Source organism: Orcinus orca, chromosome X (assembly GCF_937001465.1).
Source record: "Orcinus orca chromosome X, mOrcOrc1.1, whole genome shotgun sequence".
In the NCBI taxonomy this organism is placed as follows: domain Eukaryota; kingdom Metazoa; phylum Chordata; class Mammalia; order Artiodactyla; family Delphinidae; genus Orcinus; species Orcinus orca.
The window spans coordinates 17,203,875-17,227,312 of record NC_064580.1 but is presented as its reverse complement, the minus strand read 5'-3'; the positions used below and the strand labels follow the sequence as shown (position 1 = coordinate 17,227,312).

Here is a 23,438-nt window from a genome sequence, read left to right as displayed (position 1 = left end):
CATGGGGTACATTAGTTAAGATGAAAAGAGTATGCTTGTTGAATCGGGCGGAAGCATAATCAGACTCCCAAGTGAACAATTTAGAATGCAGATATCACAAATTGATGAATTTAATTTGAGTGGAAGAAGCAGGGAAAAGCAAATGTTTTATTTGGGTAAGTCATGTTAAGACAAACTTAGTCTATTGTCTTTGAATGGACTAAACTTTTCTGTATTTGTTTACATAGGTCTTTATCACCAGTACCTAGAAATTCTGAACACTACAAGCAAAGACCTGAGCATTATGGCTATGAATATAGGAAGGATCCAAAAAGATCTGTCACTTGGAGAATGGACAATGAGAAACATGGACAGAGTAAACCAAGGATTCCTTCTCGTGAAACTCTACATTACCGATCTTATGAACATAGATCATCTTCCCCAAACATAAGAAGAAACGCTTTAGAAAATTTTTATACTTACAAGCCTCCCCAAGTATATTTACCAGGAAGAGGGGATGATAGTAACAGAAGATCTCAGTATATGCCCAAATACTCAGAAGGTGTACTCTACAAGGAGCACCAGAGGAATTGTTATCCCCAGAAAGTGCAAGGAAGGTATTTTCCTGATGACCACAGAGTTAGAGGAAGTGGAAAAGGAGGGAAACCACCTCTGAGGTCAATAGCAGATTCTTTTAGATTCGAAGGACAGTGGCATGAAGATGAATTGAGGCACCAGAGGATACAAGACGAAAAATATTCTCAGTCACTTAGAAGAGGCTCTGAAGATTTTGAGAAAAGGAGCTCTTTTCAGACGAGGTATAGGATAACATTAAACCTGGGTAATTTGGTATAAAGACTCAAGTAAAAAAAGTCTCTTTACTTTGTGGTTGAAGATAACCACCTTGAAAAGCTTTTGTCTAAAAAGATTAAAAGCATTGTAATGTAGTTTTGGTCCACTGGTAGTAGTGAAGTGTTTATTTTTAGAGTGAATCATGTTGATGGCTAGAATATTAAAAAAAAATGATGCTATTTTCCTAAGTGCCTTGTGCATCTATGAGTTGGCTTCAGGGATTATAGGTTAACTTGCCACTGTGCTCTGCATTTAAAGCCGTGTTGCCCAACATTCCACACACATAAATTCTCACTTCTCTCTAGTGCAAGTGTAAACTGCTTTATGTCAACACAGGTATCCTGAGGATCGTGATTTCAGAAAATATGGACACACATCAAAAAGACCTCAAGACGTGGAGAGGTATGAAAACAGAGAGCCTCCCAGGAGCCCGCAGTGGAAGTCCAGGCATTTTCTCCCTTCTTACCAAGAGAAGAAAGATCAGTGGAACCTTGGACCCCAAACTCTTCGATATGCTCCGAGGGAATTCCCAGAGACCAGTTCAGCAGCCAAGGTATCCTGTGACTATCGCCACAAACATCGTAAGACCTCAGATGGGGACCAGGACTTTTATGATGGAAGAACTCAGAAGTACTCTAAGGAGGAAGATAGAAAATTCGGTTCTCAAAAAGGCCCTGTAAATAGAGAGTCCGATTGCTTTAATGCTGGAAGAGGGAGAGAGACTGAAGGTGGGCAAGTCAAAGAGCCTTTTAAGCCATCTAAGAAAGACTGCACTACCTGCACTCATTCAGATAAAAGCGACGTTGGTTTGAGACCCTGTAATGACAAACGGAAGGACAAAATAAAGAAAGAAGGGGCTGGCAGAAAAGAGAGCAACTCTTCCCATAACCGACTTGATAAGAGTAAAAAACTTTCTGACTCGAAACCTTCATCTTCCGTTCTTCGGAAGAAATCACTTACAGTTAAAGTAGATGTGAAGAAAACATCCAGGTATTATCTTTGTTTTTTTCTATAACTGTTTCTGCCACCTTTATTTGAACCTTTGAAAATAGAATTAATGATGTGTTTAGAGTTCGAGCTGGGGGGCGGGGATTGCCTGGATTTTTCAAAAAAGCCCTCTAATGGGGATGAATCCCGTGATTAGTAACATGGGGTGACGTCATGTCTGTTCGTTTCCACGTTTGTATCTCAAGATGCTTTTTGGGTGAAGGGCATTCTATGGAGTTGTTCCTCTTCATGAATTTACATGTTTTTATGCTGCCAGATTTTCTATATCCACGGATAGGCTGGGTGGTGCTCAAGGAGACCCGTTCCTTGCTTAGTTTCTCAGAGCCTGTTGCCTGAAATTCAGAGGATTTTTGACCTGGAAGGGACCTTAGCAGACCCTGATTTTATAGAGGAAGAGATTGAGGCAGTGAGAGATGAAGTGACTTATCTAAGTCCGTGCCTGGGGCTCAAATTCACATGTCCCCTTGTGACTCAAGGAGGTGGATGACTTAATGTGGTTCTTGCTGCCGTCTCAAAAGGAGTGGTGCTCAACCGACTAGCTTCTCCTAGGTAGAGGCAATTAGGCTAGAGTCTAGAAAGAGGCCTATTTATAAGACATTTGGTTTAGCTCTTGATTGTTTAACAAAAATGACTACTTTTGTAATAAGTTATATTCTCCTGCAGTGGATTGCATGCTTTTTTCTATTATGAATATTACCTCTTTATGGATTCTGAGAATAATAAGGCACTGACACTTGGATGTGTCAGCTAAGTCTTTTTGTTACCTTAATACACTACCAGTATGTGAATTAAAAAGTGAAGGACCATGTTGATTTGGTGTATTTATGTTCACCATTGACTCATATCTGTATTTGAATCAAAAACTAGAGGGAACAAAATGTGATGGTGAGGGAGGTAAACCCACAGTCTTTTTTTTTAAACAGAATATATTTTGCTTCTTTCCTTAAAGTTAGATATGGCAGTCCCCCTCCCTGATATTTTTCTTACATTCATTGTACTTGCAACAAATATTTTAAAATATACATATGTATATTTATATGTACACAGAAAGAATTTATAAATATGATTATATTACAGAAAGTCGGACAAATAGAAGGGCGGGGGAAATCACCCATAATCCTACTATCCTAGGACAATTTTATTAATATTTTAGTACAGCTCCTTTTTTTTTTTTTGCGGTACGCGGGCCTCTCACTGTTGTGGCCTCTCCCGTTGCGGAGCACAGTCTCCGGACGCGCAGGCTCAGCGGCCATGGCTCACGGGCCCAGCTGCTCCGCGGCGTGTGGGATCTTCCCAGACTGGGGCACGTGCCCGTGTCCCCTGCATCCGTGTCCCCTGCATCGGCAGGCGGACTCTCAACCACTGCGCCACCAGGAAAGCCCTACAGCTCCTTTTGTTGTTTTTCTATGTATACCTGGTTGTCATAATGTTGTATTAATAATTTTGTATTCTATTTCATATAATATGTCTTAAGTCATTTTGTGCTATTATATTTCCTATTAGTTCTTAGTCTTAAGAGCACAAAAGCTGCTGTAAGCATCAAGTTTAAGGATGTTACCTTAAGCTTTTTTTCTTTCCAACATTATATTATGAAAATGTTCAAACATACAGAAAAGTTGAAAGAATTGTACAGTCAATACCTATATACCCACCACCTAGAGTCTACAGTTAACATTTTACTTCTGTAATCACATATCTGTTCATCTATCATTCCATCTTATTTTTTTGCTGCATTTCAAAGTGAAATGCAGATATGAGTACATTCCCCTTTAAATATTTCAGTATTTAATATTTGTTTACAGTTTTTTTCCTTTTGAGGTAAAATTACATACAATCAAATCACAAAAATCTTGAATTTTTAAACAAAAGTAAAAAAATTTAAAAATCTTAAATTTTTCAATATTTAATAAAGTGTTTTATACTTAAATTAGAATTAATAAATTGGCTGTAACATTTTTAAAGAATGCTAGAAGTACCAATTTTGAAGGATTTTATTTTAGTAGACCTCATTAGAGATGCTAAACACTGTTAATTTTATAATTTGATATTGAGAAATAGAAGCTTGATCTTCATCATGTGTCACCAAAATGAGCTTCCTAAAATTGAGGCTGCTGTAACTTTTGTTTTAAATGTATAAACTGGGGCTTCCCTGGTGGCACAGTGGTTGAGAGTCTGCCTGCCGATGCAGGGGACATGGGTCTGTGCCCCGGTCCGGGAAGATCCCACATGCCGCGGAGCGGCTGGGCCCATGAGCCATGGCCGCTGAGCCTGCGCGTCCGGAGCCTGTGCTCCACAACGGGAGAGGCCACAGCAGTGAGAGGCCCGCGTACCACAAAATAAATAAATAAATAAATAAATAAATTTATAAACTGTCCTTTTATGAATTTCATGACCCATTAGTGGGGCCTGTCAGTACGTGTTTGAATTACCTGTCAAGGACCTGTAGAACGGCTTGTGTAATAAAGAGCTTCACTGTAAGTCCTTTTTATTCAAAGACTTGAAGAATAAATAATTTAATAAATATATGCACCTTTTCAGTATGGCAATGCATCATAGTCAACAAAAATCTTTCTCTCTGATTATAATCATTAATTGATGAATGAGTTGTGGAAGAATTTTGTGGGGTTGGATTTAGCTATATGTGGACTGATGAAGTGTCCATAAAACAAAGGTAGTTAATACCCTCAATAGAGCCATGTTCTCAACTGCTAACATAAATTAGGTTTTCCTCTGCTTAACAAGATTAAAATAATCATAGAGTGCAGAGAGGTTATTTGTTGGTTAAAATCTAGAGAGGTTTATGCACTTTTTTGGAAACACTAAGATGGTTCATTTTATGCATTTGTTTACTTTCTTAGCTTTGGTCAAGTATTGATATATGTTCTTTCAGTTATTAATGCAGTTGAAAACGTACGTTTATCACCTAGTGATTTTTCTAGATTCTAATTTGTATCTAGAATAGCAGTAGGTAGACACAAAGCCGATATTCTAGTGACCTACTTTGTCAGAAACTGCGTTATCAGAGGTAGAAGTTACACAAGAGTCATAATTATATATTTCAGAATGAAATTAGGGAGTCACAATATGAAAATCTGTACTAAGGTTGTTATGAACCCCAAACACTCACTGTTGTATACATCTGGAAGTCTTGGGGCAGGTGAAGGGAGTTTTGGTTTAATGTTGGGTGGAGTAGGTGAGAGACTGAACCTTGGTCAGGCTAGGAAGGAGGTGAGAGGGAGGAGGAGAGCCTGCCAGTCTCCGGAGAAGAGTAAGCTGGGGCAGGTGGACCTGGACCGAGGCTCCTTTGACTTCTCAGGTGCTGGGACTAGGCATCTAGGATGAGAAGGTTGGCTAGTGAAGTTGATGTTAGACTGAGTGCCTCAGCCACATTTGCATTTAATCCTTTATTTCTCACTGAAGAGATATAGAGAGGGCCTCCCTACCCCCCACCCGGTCTTTCCCCATACTGAAAGGGGGATGAGGCGGGTGATGAGCCCCAGAAGACACTGGAGCCCACATGCTCTGAGGAAACAGCTGCTGCCTAGGCTGCAGAAGAGTGAAAAACCACAGCAAGCATTGAAGGAAGGTAGCCTAATCACACAAGTTTACCTTTGATGGGCATTTGGCTGGAGGCAAAATAAGCTGTGGGTGGAGATATTTTTGTGATACACATACCTGCTACCTTGCTGTTATGTATCACAAAAAAACTAAGGGTTTTTTCCCCCTAATATTTCTCATATACATTTTCGAAAATCAAAAATTGAAAGAAGTTTCCCTTTCATTCCTATGTTTCACCCTAGCTTCTCTTAGTGTCTCTTAGGGGTCCTGGTATAGGGAGATAAACATTCTGTTTGATGTTGGGATGCATAGGTTTTTGTCTTCCAGTGGGTCACTGAGCAGCTCTGTGACATTGGGCAGGTCACCTGGCAATGACTTTGGGGCCCAAATTAACCGGTAGTTCTTCCTGGCTCTGCGAGTCTGCTTCAATTGGTCATATGTTGATAACTGTTGAAGCTGGCTTGACAGGTTCATCATAGGATCCTCTGAACTTTTGTATATATTTGAGATTTTCTATTATAAAAAATGAAAAATTTTAAATTGGTCTAAAATAAGTAAAAAATTTTAAAGTAAGCTAAGAAAGTTAAAAAACAAAATTAAATTGGCCTCACAATTTTAAGTCTGTCATCTTTTTAGCTGAAACTCACCACTTCATATTGTCCAAGTCATTTTCCATTTTATCATGTATTCCTTCAGCGGGTATTTTTTGAGGACCTACCCTGTGAGACAATCTGTTAGGGTGCCCTGGGACTATGGATCCACATAGGATTAGGTTTCTTCTCCTCTGGTCTGATAGACCATGGGATGACGTTGGTAATACCACGGCACAGTGGAGTGAATGTGTGAGGTGGTGTGCGACTCCACCATCCAAAGAATTGAGATTTACAGCTGCTAGGGTTCTTCATGATGATGTTTCAGGCTCTGAAGATAAATCCAGAAGAGAGCCCTGAGATATGTCTTAAATAGCAGCACCACAAGAAAAAAATAATACCTCTTCATATAACAAAAATCAATCAGATGGATACATTTTGGGGTGTGGGTGTACACGTGTATGTATTTACTTATTTATTTACGTCACTAACAGCCATATATCCAAAACCGCTCCACGGTTATGAGGGGCTTACAGATATTCTTTAAAAAATTAAACTCCTCTAACAAGATGGTTTTGAGTGCCTATTTTTAACTTCTCAGAGGAAAAGCTTCCATCTGACTTTTCATGCTCCCTGCTCTCAAACCAGACCTGTCGAGACGACTCCCTGCCAAGGCAGAAACATGGAGGAGTGATTATGCCGCAGGTTGATGCCACTGATGTGGTTTCCTTGACTCATCAGAAAGACTTTCATTAGAAGGCCCATATCCTTTCTCTCCTCCTAATTTGCTCCAAGCTTCTCACTGTGTATCTGATAACTAGTAAGAGACATTTAGTGAAATGTCTAGAAGCTAGAATGCTAGAAGCTAGAATGGCCCTGTAACAACCTCCACTAACAAAAGAATTACAAATGCTCTCTGTTTAAAGGGGTTTAATGGTACAAAAAGCGTGTTCCATACCCAAAAAACAGCTTTAAAATTTTTTTTACAGGAGAAAAATAAGATGTTTAAATGGAACTATAAAAATGATCTATCTATAAGGGGAAATCAGTTGATAATGGTTTTTATTGCAGTCTCAGTTTCTCCCAAGACGAAACCAGCTGATAAAGGCTTCTAATTTTTCACCAGATAATTAGTAAAATTTACTTCTAATTTTTTATTACTGGCCTAACTCTCATCCCCACTCCAAGTCCAACTCTCAGTTCATAGGAGTGCTGTGGTATACTCTGAAGCTACACTTAATTCCTGAAATTTTAGTGTTTAAACTTGTTATCAGTTAAAAAATGTGCTCTAGAGACACCCCACAACAATATTTTTAATAAAAAAATATCAGTGATCATCCTTCAAGAAAATACACATGAAAATAGTATAACCTGAAATTTAGTCTTTTAAAAATAATTATACTTTTGCTATAAGGAAAAGTTTGTAGAAACTTTAGAATGCAAAATGTTCTAGGTATTTCCATTTATAAATTTAATCACCTCTTTGTTCATATTTTCCTTTTTATATTTCCCATGACATTACTGATCAACAAGTTAACGATTTCACAAAATACCCCCAATACAATAGTTAAGCTGAAAAGATCAAATGTTCTCATTTGAGATGCATTTTAGACAGTTTTAAAAATTAAAATGTAGCCAACACCTGTATTCTAATACTACATCTACTTCTGGTCTGATTAAATCTTCCAGGTTCTCTGTTCCCTCCCACCACTCCACCCCAGTTTTCCTTCTCTGTTTAAGGATATTTCCTCTGCCATTCACTTGAGTGTTGTGCATAATAACTAAGAAAACATTAAAAAGCTACATTAAACCTTAATTTCCTCTTCTACACATTAAGATCCATCCACAAAACCAACTGCTTGCCAAAACAACAGTAACAAAAACCCAACCACCAAAACTAATGTATAATCCCCTGCCCTCTGGAAGCTTATAATAGATAACAAAATCTGTATGACACATGTAAAGTTTTCCTTTCTCGGTTTTCTTCCAGCTAATAACTATCACAAAGCACTTTCCGAGTCATTAGTTTGCTCATGTCTTCCTAAGAACACATGTAGAATTTTTGGAGTTGAGGTAAAAGGATTAGGGAGACTGACACTCCCTTAATTCAGCATCTCATTACTTTTTTCACAAAAGTCCCCTAACTGGCCTTGTCAACCGCAACACCCTTCCAAGACACCTGATAGAAGGCAGTCCTCTGGCGGCCAGAACTGAGCCTCCCACCCTCTCCCATCAGCTAATCCTGTCACATCAGGCTGGCAGTGTGGCGTCTTACCTTCACACCTCCTGCCCTCCTACCTTTCCCCAGACTGCTCAGATCACACAGCTCAAAGTTCCTAGGTGTGTTTTCTGCCTCTGTTAACCTATAAACGTAAAACGTCTTTCATCTCATCTCCACATGTCTAAAACACACCAACCTTCAAAGCCTAGCTCACACGTCAACTCCTGAAACTTGTGTTTCGGGAAGAGCCAAAAGCTATTCAGAGTTAAATGCAGAGGAGTAAGATGGGTATAAGCTGGTTAGTGCCATTTTGGGTCCAAAATGAGGAATAAATATAAATAATGAGGCATTTTCTTCTGTGACGCATAAACTGCCTCCAGATGAAGAATATGAGTAGTTTTAAGCAGGAGTAGCATTATTGGAATAAAGTAAACTTTCCCACTAAGACATTTGGAAGGATTATGTTCATAGGAATGCTTAACCTCTGGGATGAAAAGCAAAACAACCAAGACATCCATTGTCTTGATATCATGACACCTCCCCATAGAGCTATTGCAAAGATTAAATGAGATAATGTTTGTAAGCTCTGAGCCCCTTTGTTTGGCATGAATAATTGTTAGTTATATGTCATAATCATGGCTTTATAATGGTACTTAAAGGTCAGGAAAGCTCTTAATGAAAGTTGTAAAGATTCAGAAAGCATTAAAATGGTAAGATGGTTGGGGTTACATAATAAATGGTAGTATTTCTTTAAGGATATATTTAGGGTAAACACTGTCATTGCTCCTAATGATCATAACTGTGATAACAACTAAGACTATTTTCTGAGAGTTCAGTGAGACTTTGTAAGTGATTAAATTAATCTCAACAGAATTTGATTTCAAAATACTATTCTCAGCTTCTCATTACTGACATGGAGTTTTAAAGACTTTTATGAAGTCAGAGACGTTATTATGTTTGATATCAGCTTTTAAAGTATGGTAGTATTTCAAGATAGTGTAAGCTTGCTGGCTTTACAATTTTATGGACATTTGGGAGTAGAAAATAATGATTACTTTTTGCATATTGAGTGTCTTCAATGCCTTGCTGTATTTTTTGAAGTAAAAATTGTTTAGCTTAGAACTTTGAGGATTTTATTATTAAAGTGGCAAATATTTAATGATCTCTGATTTGAAAAGGAGAACTCAAAACCGTGTACCTATAGCTATTTTCTCCTACTCATTATTGCACGTTTTATGGCATACAATTTAGTGCCTTAATTATAAGAAAAGATAAACATCTTTTTAGTTTTATAGCTATCTTGATTAACTTTTAAAGTTATTTTCTCAGTAAAATAGTCTCAAATTTAGTTAAACATTTACAAATTATTCTAGGGTTGCTTCTAGCTATTCCACAGAGAGACAGATGTCACATGATTTGGTTGCTGTTGGCAGGAAAAGTGAAAACTTTCATCCAGTGTTTGAACATCTTGACTCAACTCAGAATACTGAAAACAAACCTACAGGAGAATTTGCTCAGGAAATCATAACTATAATCCATCAAGTTAAAGGTTGGTATATTTCACACATACATTAGGGATAACACAAAAATAATGTACTGACTTTTCACGAGACATAGGTAAATATCTGTGATATTGTAGTAGTAATTAATATTTCATTATAAGTTAGATCATTAATTAGGAAATCTGGTGAAGAGAGTAGCACGTATTAATTCAAGCCTAGTTGTTCTTTATATGTAGTTCCAATAACTTGATGCTTCAACTCATAGTAGATTACAAATTGAAAGTTATAAAGGAAGAGGTTGGCTACTGCAAAAGACAGGTGTACTGAGAGCAGAAAGAAACAATAACTGATAACTGAATAGGAAGGAGGAAATAACAAAAACCAGATATGAAACTCAAGAAACTCAAGAAATTTGGAAGTATAGGTCATTTGGTCGTATTCTTAAAGCCCCTGAGGGCATTACTGGGACTTTGTGCCATAAGGGTGATGCTAAGCGATCAAAAGAAGATTCCAGTTTGATTTGTTATACATGATGACATCAGGACATTGCATAATAAATACTTCAAAGGTTTACATTGAGCTGTTGTGTTTTGCTTTTGCTTCTGGCCAGTTTCCATTAATTGGATAATTTAGTCATGTAAAATAACTTTCCTTATTGATGCTGCATAAATAAGGCAGTTGTGGGTATTATAAACTGGGGTCTTTCGAGAATTTCAAAATTTATAATTTTATATTTCTTACTAGATAACTGTGTTAATCTTTTTTACCTTCATAAAACATATTTTGCAAATGAATTATTTTCTTTGCAGCCCTCAAACTAAGGCACATATTTACTTTAAAGCATGCAGTTTGAAACAGTTCACCTTCTCAATTCCAGCCCCTCTTACCCAAAAGAAGTGTGATTCTTGGCAGACAGGGAGCTGGTATTGTAGAAAAATTCAGGAGATCGTCCCGGAACAGGAACAGTAAGTTAGGGAAAAGGATTGCTTTAGCATTCTCATGGGTCAAGTGTATTATCTTTCTCTTTATTCTGTTAAAAGCTTGTAGCATAGCCGCTTTCAGAATGTCTTCATGAACTTCAGTTAATGTTAAAGTAAAATGGCATTAGGAGGCCTTCTGTGATATGTAAACATAACATTTAACATTTGTTCAGAATTGTTTTGATGTTTCAGGGTTGTTTTTGGAGTTATTTTTTACTCTAGGTGAAGAGTAGAGCTGTATACCAGCTTTACTTCCCAGATGTAGGAAGATCTTACCTAGGAGAAGAAAGGTCCTGTCCTCTCTTTGAGAGAGCCACTGTCTTTTCCCCCTGGCAAGTAAGCAGACATGTTAAATAGGAACAGAATCTTTGGGTTCATAAATCCGTTTACTGTTGCTTGGGCTTGGGAAAGTGTGTGAGCACTACAAATTAGTCTGTGGAATAAGCTTAGGTCCCATATGTTTTCAAGAGAAAACAGGTTGGATGTTTTTTAATAGTCCCTTCTTCCTGTGCTTATTATATATAATCTTTTAAGTGGAATCAGTTTTACATTGAGATAAAACTTTTTTTTCCCTTTTGCAGCAGATTATTTTCCATCACTTGGAATTACTCTACATGAGCGTTTCTCAAAAATGCAAGTTACACAAGCTGCAGATGTAAATGAATTTAAATTGAACTCAGATCCAGAAATTCACAGGTAATGAGTGATTATTGTATGCCCGTTTAACTCATGGGAATGAGCCTCAGAACAGATTGTGGGAAGGTGCTGCCTGCCTCCTGGGCTTGTTGTAGACTCTAGAACTGCATTTCCTGCCTAAAAACAGGACTAACCCAAGCAGGTACTGGGCCAGTGCACTTTGATAGACTAGGTTATGTTGAAGCCATGACTAGCATTGTTTAAATGTGTAGGACTTTGAAAATATTTACCTACCTAACTTTGATTCTGCTGTGTCTATAGTAATTGCCTACTGAAGTTATCACTGGAAGATGAAAGACAGTTGTCGAGCCGTTGAAATCATGGGTTGCTTCATGTGGTCAGAAATGGCTGTTCTGAGGGCAGCCGGATGAAAACCTATGTCTTCTTCTGCTGGCACCTGTCCAAACAGGTGGTGCGCCCTGTCTTGTGAGCTGAGTTGAATCAATGTTAGAATGCGGTAGATCACCGGAGCCAAGTTTAAGGTTACACAGACTAGTGATTTGAGAACCACTGAGGCGTCACTGTGATGTTGTTTACAGGATATGTATGTCCTGGGAGACTGCCATATAGGTGAAAAACTACCTGGTAGCAGATTTCTTTTTCTTCCTCCAAGACACACCAGCGTTATTTCAAAATCCATTCTGTAATAATGGAGTCAAGATTTCAGTGTATAACATAATTATTTAATTGTAATATGCCTTTATTATTTTAGGAGAATAGATATGTCTTTCGCCGAGCTTCAGAGTAAACAAACTATGGTATATGATTCAGAACAGGTAAGTGAATATAATTTTTGATGAGAGATTATCTTATTGTTGGTATACTAATGGGAAACGGAACTGGTCATTGGGAGTAAAAAAGGTAGTTAAAGTGGGTGAGGAAGAATGATGGAGACCCAGGAATCTGAAATTTACAAAGCTCTCCAAGTGACTCTAGTTATCAAAAGATTGCAGAGAGAACACTGGCAAAAGACAAAAATATGCCCTAAGAGAGACAATCCCTAAGGGTAACAGCTTTGTAAAATTGACATAAAATTGTAGTGTTTAATGTTCATTCCAAAACTTCACACTGTAAAGCTTGCAGAAAGTATGTTTGATACCTGTTTTTTCCAAAGCAGTCATGTGGGATATATTTTTAAGTTGTATGTAGAATGAATGCAAAGGAACTTAGTTTCATTTGACACTGCTCTTCTGTTTACTGAAGATTGTGTGAAACATTCTATGGAATATGAACTAGAAAAATAATGGAAATAATACTGAATTTTTACGCGGGCCTCTCACTGTTGTGGCCTCTGCCATTGCGGAGCACAGGCTCCGGACGCGCAGGCTCAGCGGGCATGGCTCACGGGCCTAGCCGCTCCGCGGCACGTGGGATCTTCCCGGACCGGGGCACGAACCCGCGTCCCCTGCACTGGCAGGCGGACTCTCAACCACTGCGCCACCAGGGAAGCCCCTGAATTTTTTTAATTGTTCCCACCCATAACACCTCCCTCCCCGCCATTTCTTTGCTAATTAGAAAAACTATCTTAACTAGCCCAGGGGGAAGAAAACTGGCTCTTGTTTTAGAAGAAATATATCAAGTTCTAAAAGAACTGCTAATTTATTCATTGCGAGTGAAGAGTTTTTATAGAGGAGAGATTTTAATACATTTGTGATAGAATATATAAATAATATTTTCACTTGTGAATGGTTACAGTTTTATTGTACTTATGGAGATAGGTTAGTTTATTGAATAAATGATACTTTCAGAAAATTTCTGCTCATCAAAGTACTATAATAAACTTATAGGAAATTTGAGGATTTAAAAAAAATCACCCCTAATTCAACCACTTAAGACAAAATCTTATTTGATCATCTTTCCTTGCAGTCTTATGTCTAGCGCTTTAACATACACTACCACAGTACATGTAGTTTTGGATGCTTTATCTTTTTACTTAAACTATAGTAACATTCCTTTTATGTAAAATCTCTGAACTCCCAATGACCTTTTTATAATTGAGGCTTTGTAAGTTTTAGTTAACTATTCAGTAAGTGTTTTTCCATGGTTACTTCCACATAGTCTACATTATCATAATTTAAATGCTTGTACATTACTCCTATGACTTAAATTTACCATAAAATTATTCTTCCCTTCTCCTTTAAATTTTTTTTCACACTTAAGTTACTTTCATTTTATGGTTATTTTTAAAATATAATATTTTGAATATACTTGGGTAGATAGATGTTTCTTTGGTATAGAATCCCAGAAGTGGGATTCTTGGTTCAGTGTTATGAACTTTTCTGACTCTGTATTGTCAATTGTGTCTCAAAATATTTTTATCAGTTTACACTAGCATGAGCAGGATGAGTACAAGGTAACTTATTTAGGACTTTTACTTAAGGTTCTTGTTCGATATGGTCTTTGTGCAACTAACAGTAATGTGAATGGTTTGTCTTCTGTCAAAATTCCTCAGACTCTGGTCAAAATAATAGATCCAAATGACCTACGACATGACATTGAAAGAAGGAGAAAAGAACGGTTACAGAATGAAGATGAGCACATTTTTCACATAGCTAGTGCTGCAGAGAGGTAATCAGTAGATGAAAAACATCCTGTTATCAGACAGCTTTTGGTTTTAGCATATTTTCCAATTTTCTGTGTGTGACGGTAATTTTCACTTTAGTGTAGGAATTTAATTCCTCAAATCCATTTTACATGTTTAAGTGAAATCTGTTAAAATGTTTCAAAGTTATTCAGTGGTCATCATATGCTATTTCATTGAAACAATAAAAATTATGGGGTAGGTGAGTATTTGATGTCTTTGTAATCTAGAGAGAAGTGTAGTAGCTTTTTTAATATTAGCAGGAGCCAAGACCAGCAAATTTATGGACTATTTGGCTCGAGCTGATTGAAACTCTGACACATTCTACCCTTTAGATTCTGGTAGTCTTTGAATGTTGCAAAATTTCCTGAGGTCAGTGCCGTCCTCTTTCAGAACTCTTGGTGGATGTCTGTCCGTGAAACAGAGGCAGGTGTAGTAGAAAATGCAGAAGAGACCTGAGTTTGAATCCTACTTCTGCCAGTTTACAAGCTGTTTGCTCTTGGGCAAACTTGCCTAGTTTCTGGAGCCTTTTCCTCTATAAAATGAGAATAACCAATTTATGTTGGACAGGTTATAAATATTAAATGAACTGGCACATGTGAAGTACTTATGCCATGAGTGGCAAATTGATTGTCAGTAGATCCTTGTTTTTCTTTCCCAACGCTGTACCTCTTTTTAGGGGCTCTGAGTATTCTAGATTGGTCCCAGTTTATCCCTAGTCCTGAGAACTATGTAGAACTCATGGCAACTCTGGGACCTCATATGATTATGAGATATAATTTAATGGGAAAAAATTTCCAGTTCACTCAAGGGTCCTCAAACTATTTGGATCTCCCAGAAGGTGGGAATGTATGAATAGAAAGGACCAGTGCTAATTCTCTTTCCATAGTCCTTAGTTTCAAAAATTAAAATACTTGACTAGACTTATAAGTCATGTCTATGGCTAACTAGGTCAAGATACGTGGAGCTTGTTTAAAACTGGACTTGATACTGACAATAAGTTTGGGACTAATTAAAAGATAGCAAAACTGTGTGCTGAGGCATATGAAACAATTGAAAATAGTTAAAATCTTGTCCCTTGGTGGGTGAGTCTCCAGTTTCCTAATGTGACACGGCATGACTGTGCTCTTTAGCGACACAAGCTCTCAGTCATGCTTTTCTTGACTACTCAGCAAGTGTGAGAAACTCAGTGTACCAAGAAAAAGGTTTTTTAAAACAGATTTAAGATAATCAACAAATTATAAAGACCATGTATGGCCTCAGAATATATCTTTACCCTTTGAGGTGATGAAGAGCTTGAGCAATGGAGTTAACACCTGAGTTCAACTCCTGGCTCTGTAGATACCTAGCTATGTGACTGACCTTGGGCAAGTTACTTAATCTCTGTTTCCTCAGTGTAAAATAGAGATAAGAATTATACTTACCTCACGGTAGTGGTGAAAATTAAGTAAAGTGATGCATGTAAGCTACAGAGAAGTTGGTCAGCATTAAGTATTATTAATGTTAGCTTTGAGGGTGGCGTTGTAGGGTGCAAAAATGTCTTCCTGCAAGGTGTCTTTTTCTGGATCTGTTGAACTGTTTTATTCGTATTGGATGGCTGGTGTGGCATGGTGGAGTGTTTTTCTTTAATTCAGATATTACTGACCATAAAAGTGTTTTTCTTTAATTCAGATATTACTGACCATAAAATTCACCTTTTGAAAGTGAAGAATTCAGTAGTTTTTAGTATAATCACAAAGTTGTGCAACTATCACCACTATCTAATTTCGAAACATTTTCATCACCCCCAAAAGAAACCCTGTACAATTAGTTGTCACTCCCTATTTCTCCATCCTCCCAGCCCCTGACAGCCACTAATCTACTTTCTGTCTGTATGGATTTGCCTATTCTTGACATATAATTGCAATCATATAACAGGTGGCCTTTTGTGACGGGCTTCTTTCATGTAGTATGTTTTTTACGTTGCCCCATGTTGTAGCATGAATATTCCTTTTATGGCTGAATAACTTTCCACTGTGTGGATACACCACATTTTGTTTATCCATTCACCGGTTGATGGATATTTGGGCTATTTCCACTCTTTGGCTATTGTGAATAATGGTGCTGTGAATATTTGTATGCAATTTTTTGTGTGGATATATTTTTCACTTTTCTTCTGTATATACCTAGGATTGGAATTGCTGGTTCATATGATAACTATGTTTAACTTTTTGATGAGCTGCCAGGCTATTTCCACAGTGGGTGCACCATTTTACATTCCCACCAGCAGTGTATGAAGGTTCCATTTTTAACACATCCTCACCAGAAGTTGTTATTGTTTATCCTTTTAAAAAAATAATATGGAAGCTTTAATCTCTCACTTTATCCTAATTCAGTTTCCTTGTTAACATAAGAAAAATATTTTATCCTTTTATCTTAAAAATTCAATTTATCAAAATTGACCTCATTAATATTTTTGCATAAACCTTTTAAATCAAGTCAGTGTATAGATTTCCATAGAAATACAGAAGAAGTGAAATACAAGGAAATTATAAATCATAGGATGTAGCTCTTTCCCTTCTGTGTGATTTTTTTTTTCCCCCTTAAAAGTTGTATGCAGACTCTGTGTCTATGTTGGCTCACCATTGTATTCCTACTGCCTTGGGCTCAATTCATCTTTGTTGAATGAATGAAGACTTCCCAAAGGTGTAGACAGGACAGAAGATACTGAAATTGTAATGCATTTAGATCTTGATCACTTTTTATTCCCTGATACCTTAAAACCTTTCCCAAGCAGGTCTCACACCGGGGCATTCTGTCTTGTCTCTAAGACCCTGTTGTTCTCTATTTTTTCCCACTTCCGACCAGCCTCTTACCCTAAAGTCTCCGTGTCTCCTCCTGACACACCGTTTCTCCCTCTTGTCACCAGCATTACTAAGTTCCCTACACTGTCATTGAGGTGCTGTGTTATACGGGCGTGGTATGTGTGGGATAAAGCAGCTTCAAAATAGTATCAGTAGACTTCAAGAGGGCATCAAACTGCCTAGATTTTCTTTTTAGCTAGGCAAGTTATAGAAAACATCAGTTTTTATTTTTGCTGTTGTAACAATCTGTAATCTACTGAACTAGAGTTAACTTTATAAAGATCATTTATTCATCTATTCAACAAATATTTATATATTAATGTCTATGTTCTAGTCAGTGTTCTAAGCACTGACTTAGAACACTGAATTTGCACCATTTTAAGCATACAATTCATTGGCATTAAATACACTCACAGTGTTGTGCAACCATCACCACTACCCACGTCCAGAATTTTTCATCTTCTCAAACAGAAATTCAGTACCAGTTAAACAGTAACTCCCAACCCCCAGCCCCTGATGCCTCTATTCTTTCCATCGCTATGAATTTGCCTATTCTGAATACCTCATACATATATAAGTAGAATCATGCAATAATTTTCCTTTTCAGTCTGACTTATTTCACGTGGCATAATGTTTTCATCCATGTTGTATCATGTGTCAGTATTTCATTAAAATAATTTATTCCTTTATAAGGCTGAATAATATTCCATTGTATGGATACACCACATTTTGTTTATCCATTTTTGTGTTGATGGACATGTGGGTTGTTTCCATCTTTTGGCTATTATGAATAATGCTGTTATGAACACCGGTGTTGTCATTTTTTTGATTATAGCCATCCTAGTGGGTTTTAAGTAGTTTCTTGTAGTTTTGATTTGCATTTCCCTGATGACTAATGATATTGAGCATTTTTTCATGTGCTTTTTGTGTGTCTTCTTTGGAGAAATATCTATTCAAATCCTTTGCCAATTTTTAAATTGGATTATCATATTTTTATTATTGAGGTGTAAGGGTTCTTTATATATTCTGGGTACTACCCGTTCATCAGATATATGCTTTGCAAAGAGGACTTTTTAGAGTCTATTGTTTTGTTTATAGAAGTAGTACATGTTAATGGTGAACATTTGGAAAAATATAGTAAAGTATAAAAACAAAAATATAAGGCATTCTTAATTTCACCAGTCAGCGATGATTACTGTTAATATTTAGTACATTTCATATCATTTTTTTTTTCTGGCCATATATGTGGTTTTTTTGGGTTTTTTTTTTGGGGGGGGTACGCGGGCCTCTCACTGTTGTGGCCTCTCCCGTTGCGGAGCACAGTCTCCGGACGCGCAGCCTCAGCGGCCATGGTTCATGGGCCCAGCCGCTCTGCGGCATGTGGGATCTTCCCAGACCGGGGCACGAACCCGTGACCCCTGCATCGGCAGGCGGACTCTCAACCACTGCGCCACCAGGGAAGCCCTATATGTGTATATTTTAAACAAGTGAAATTATTCTCAGTATTTGACTTCGCCCCCTACTCTTTTGACTTACTACCATATCATGAACATTTTGACAGAATATGGGTTTTTTTAACATTTCAAAAAATCCCGAGTGGCTATTCCATGTCAGATTCTAGGGTCAGAGCTGGGACCACAGAACGAACCATCCGCAGTGCCTCCTGTGAAGGGATCGCACCTTGCTTGGTGAGAAGGTGCACCATTAGTTACAAACACTTGTGAAGACCCCAAAGTGCCACATGTGCACATAGCAGGGACACCTAGTCCACCTCAGAGGGGTCTGGGAAAGCCTTGGAACAGGTGCAAGTGGGGCTAAATCTTGAGGTTGATCTGAGTTGGAAGGAAATTACAGCAGAAGGCACCCAATGGGCCAGTGCGTAGAGGCAGGCGAGGTTGTGGTGTGTGCCGAGAGCCGCATGGAGGTGATGTTCCCGCAGCTCGGTGTGGGTGTTGCAGAGATTGGGATGGAGCAGCCGGCAAGGCTGCAAGGGCGTGCGCCGGAAGAGTCTTGGGGGTCAGTGAGGAGGAGTGTGGATTTTGTCCCCATGTCACTGGGGTCCTGTGGGAGGAGTGTAGCAGGGCCGAAGCCGTGAGCCGTTTGTTCGCCACAGAGCAGGAAGGGTCTGAGGACCACTGTGGGAGAGGTGGGATGTGACAGGGAGAGGACCCCCCAAGGGCTGTGGGAATGAGGCCCCGGGGTTAGAGGAGAAAGAAGCCCAAGGAAGGAGCTCCCTCCCAGGTAGGGCTGGCCAGGAATAGCCCTTGGCGGCCTCTGGGCCTCACTACAACAGGAGAGGGGAGCCAGCAGTATCAGAGGCCCCAGCTCTGCCAGTGAGCAGGCCTGAGCCACTCACTGGCCTCTTCCCTGGAGCTTTCACCACTGAGTCTCTTGGCAAGGGGGGCTGTCCCGTGCTGCCAAAGGTTCAAGAGCCGTGACTATCTTCCCTCAGGAAACATGTGTTCTACATATGTATGGTTTCGGGGGTTACAGCCCTAGGAAGCCTGTCCTTGGACTCCAGATTAAGAACCCTGGTCCTAGGAATATGGTTTTCCCCCTATCGCTAACTGCCAACTTGGCTAAATAATGTTTTTTGAAAAATGAGAGTTTTAGCCCTGGTAAATATTATTTGTAATTTTAGTAGTGATAGATCATTGAGATTTTTTTTTTTACTGTTGCGCTGCTTTAATTGTTTCCAAAGGGTGTAATTTGATTTCTCTTGTTTATTTGTTGGATAAATGTAAACTAATAAAAGCTTCTTATTTTCTCTCTTTCATTTTATTAGGAGTGATCAGCATTCCAGTTTTACAAGGTTGAAGAATACTCATGTTGATGGATTCCAAAAATCTACATGTTTGGTAAAATCAAATTTTAGAAAATTTATTCAGAAACCTTACTTGGTAAGATTGCAGTTCCAACTTTTTTATTTTTGTATGTTCCATTTTCCTTCTCACATGTATCTATAGGTACAGGGATCACCAATATTTTTCATAATGTTTGTAACTGTTCATTAAGTAAGTGTTATGATTCTGTTGTTCAGTGTTAAGATTCTGTTGAGGCTTATAGTTATTATGACCAAATAAATGATCATCTCATTTGATTTATCAGGATTTTATTGCACTTATTATAGTACTAGCTTTCTTAATTTTTTTTAAACAACTTTATTAAGGTATATTTTACATACCATAAAATTCACCCATGTAAGGGTGTAAAATTGAATGATTTTTTGTAAATTTACCAAGATGTGTAACCATCACCATAATCCAGTATTAGGACATTTTCGTGACCCCTATTAGAACCCTCAGGGCTATTTATTTATTCCGTGTTCCCACCCGCAGCTAACAACTAATCTACTTTCTGTTTCTAAAGATTTGCCTTTTCATAGGGCAGTTCACAGAGTGGCAGCTGGCTTCCATAAGAGCGAGCAAGTGACAGCTAGAAAGATGGAAGCCAGAGTCGATTTGTAACCTAATCTCAGAAGTGACATCCATACTTCGACCATACTCCATTTGTAAGAAGCAAGTCACTAGATACAGACCACACTCAAGGGAAGTGAATAGCATAAGGGCCTGGCTACTGGAAGGTGGGGATGATTGGGAGCCTGGTCAGAAGCTGCCTGGTACAGTCTTCCCACTGGCCCCCAGTGACTGACATCCCTTCATGTGCAAAATACACCCCCTCCCTCTCAAGGTCCCCCAAAATCTCATTTCATTACATGTGTCTTTATGCACTTATTCAAATGTATAGGCTTAGCATAAACTCAAGATGACTACTAGGAAAAGGGTTTTATATGACTTTTCTTAACTGGGGAGAGAAATAAAGGTGTGAAAGAGGAAGATTTGTGAGAAGTACAGACTCCATAGCAAATGGAATAAATAGAAGGTTATAAGACTGTTGATTTTGGAGAAAGAAACCATCTTCAAACTGGGCCCCATCGGGCTTCCTTGGCAGCGCAGTGGTTAAGAATCCACCTGCCGATGCAGGGTACACGGTTTCAAGCCCTGGTCCGGGAAGATCCCACATGCCGCGGAGCAACTAAGCCCGTGCGCCACAGCTACTGAGCCTGCGCTCTAGAGCCCATGCGGCACAACTACTGAGCCTGCGTGCCACAACTACTGAAGCCCACGTGCCTAGAGCCCATGCTCCGCAACGAGAGAAGCCCCCGCAATGAGAAGCCCGCGCACCTCAACGAAGAGTAGCCCCCGTTTGCCGCAACTACAGAAAGCCCGGATGCAGCAATGAATGCCCAACGCAGCCCAAAATAAATAAAAATAAAAATAATCAAAAAACCAAAGGAAGCAACCACGACCTTTAGGGAAGAAAGCGTAGAGCTCTAGAAGCTTAGAGAAAGGCCGGTGTGAGCTGGGTGTGGACCTCCGAGGAGTGGGGGCTGCCCAGCTGGAGCTGGCTGTGTCAAAAAACTAACAAACAAACTGGAGGCTGAACCAAAGGACCACTGCCAGGATGAAAAGCAGAACAACAAACATACAGGAAGGAGCAACCCCGCCTCCTCTCTTCCAGCCTTCTAGTCTCCCTCCAGTGTCCCTGTGGGTGGGATCTAAGTGGGAGCTGGCTTCAAGGACTGACTCCCAGTCCAAACCCCAAGTCGAGTATAGAGTGTGAGTTGGGAGTCTGAGACAAAGCTTAGGTACTAAGCAGCACACATCCCATCGGGGTGCACTGGTAAATGGAATAGACAGAGCAGCCCCCAGGAGCCCACAACCAATGATCCCGTCCCCTCACCTGATGATGAAGTGTGACCCATATTAATGCTGACTGAAAAGATACTTCCTATTTGATTGAATGGCTTCCTGAATGGAGGAAAATCAGCCTGCGTGGATGCCCACAACGTGTAAATATTGTGCCAAGAATGTTATCATATGCATCCTAACATTTAATCTTTACAGAATAGTCAGTTCTGCTACAACGCAACATAGGCATTCCTTTTTTTTTTTTTTGGTTTTTTTTTTCTTACATCTTTATTGGAGTATAATTGCTTTACAATGGTGTGTTAGTTTCTGCTTTATAACGAAGTGAAGCAGTTATATATATACATATGTTCCCATATTTCTTCCCTCTTGCGTCTCCCTCCCTCCCACCCTCCCTATTCCACCCCTCCAGGTGGTCACAAAGCACCGAGCTGATCTCCCTGTGCTATGTGGCTGCTTCCCACTAGCTATTTACCTTACATTTGGTAGTGTATATAAGTACATGTCTCTCTCTCGCTTTGTCACAGCTTACCCTTCCCCCTCCGCATATCCTCAAGACCATTCTCCAGTAGGTCTGTGTCTTTATTCCTGTCTTACCCCTAGGTTCTTCATGACATTTTTTTTTCTTAAATTCCATATATATGTGTTAGCATAAGGTATTTGTCTTTCTCTTTCTGACTTCACTCTGTATGACAGACTCTAGGTCTATCTACCTCATTACAAATAGCTCAATTTCGTTTCTTTTTATGGCTGAGTAATATTCCATTGTATATATGTGCCACATCTTCTTTATCCTTTCATCCGATGATGGACACTTAGGTTGTTTCCATCTCTGGGCTATTGTAAATAGAGCTGCAATGAACATTTTGGTACATGACTCTTTGAATTATGGGTTTCTCGGGGTATATGCCCAGTAGTGGGATTGCTGGGTCATATGGTAGTTCTATTTGTAGTTTTTTAAGGAACCTCCATACTGTTCTCCACAGTGGCTGTATCAATTTACATTCCCACCAACAGTGCAAGAGGGTTCCTTTTTCTCCACACCCTCTCCAGCATTTATTGTTTCTAGATTTTTTGATGATGGCCATTCTGACTGGTGTGAGATGATACCTCATTGTAGTTTTGATTTGCATTTCTCTAATGATCAGTGATGTTGAGCATCCTTTCATGTGTTTGTTGGCAGTCTGTATATCTTCTTTGGAGAAATGTCTATTTAGGTCTTCTGCCCATTTTTGGATTGGGTTGTTTGTTTTTTTGTTATTGAGCTGCATGAGCTGCTTGTAAATTTTGGAGATTAATCCTTTGTCAGTTGCTTCATTTGCAAATATTTTCTCCCATTCTGAGGGTTGTCTTTTGGTCTTGTTTATGGTTTCCTTTGCTGTGCAAAAGCTTTTCAGTTTCATTAGGTCCCATTTGTTTATTTTTGTTTTCATTTCCATTTCTCTAGGAGGTGGGTCAAAAAGGATCTTGCTGTGATTTATGTCATAGAGTGTTCTGCCTATGTTTTCCTCTAAGAGTTTGATAGTTTCTGGCCTTACATTTAGGTCTTTAATCCATTTTGAGCTTATTTTTGTGTATGGTGTTAGGGAGTGATCTAATCTCATACTTTTACATGTACCTGTCCAGTTTTCCCAGCACCACTTATTGAAGAGGCTGTCCTTTCTCCACTGTACATTCCTGCCTCCTTTATCAAAGATAAGGTGACCATATGTGCGTGGGTTTATCTCTGGGCTTTCTATCCCGTTCCATTGATCTATATTTCTGTCTTTGTGCCAGTACCATACTGTCTTGATTACTGTAGCTTTGTAAGTATAGTCTGAAGTCAGGGAGCCTGATTCCTCCAGCTCTGTTTTTCATTCTCAAGATTGCTTTGGCTATTCGGGGTCTGTTGTGTTTCCATACAAATTGTGAAATTTTTT

General features: G+C 38.9%; 1 protein-coding gene across 23 annotated transcripts in view; it reads left to right on the top strand.

Annotated features, from left to right (window-relative positions):
- BCLAF3 (BCLAF1 and THRAP3 family member 3) overlaps positions 1 to 23,438 on the top strand; it is a 76,909-nt gene that overhangs the window by 33,808 nt on the left and 19,663 nt on the right. For 15 of the 23 annotated variants that reach the window (XR_004478772.2, XM_049704746.1, XM_049704742.1 and 12 more), the window contains 7 exons: positions 228 to 797; positions 1,168 to 1,821; positions 9,582 to 9,757; positions 11,272 to 11,386; positions 12,099 to 12,162; positions 13,839 to 13,954; positions 19,596 to 19,710. Coding sequence is in view for 18 of the 23 variants with exons in the window: in XM_049704746.1 (XP_049560703.1) it covers positions 228 to 797; positions 1,168 to 1,821; positions 9,582 to 9,757; positions 11,272 to 11,386; positions 12,099 to 12,162; positions 13,839 to 13,954; positions 19,596 to 19,710 (1,810 nt within the window). In the remaining 5 variants the exon portion in view is untranslated. Of the gene's footprint in view, positions 1 to 227; positions 798 to 1,167; positions 1,822 to 9,581; positions 9,758 to 11,271; positions 11,387 to 12,098; positions 12,163 to 13,838; positions 13,955 to 19,595; positions 19,711 to 20,179; positions 20,359 to 23,438 lie in introns of all 23 variants that reach the window. The other 8 variants (XR_007474808.1, XR_007474805.1, XR_007474806.1 and 5 more) reach the window with 8 other exon arrangements.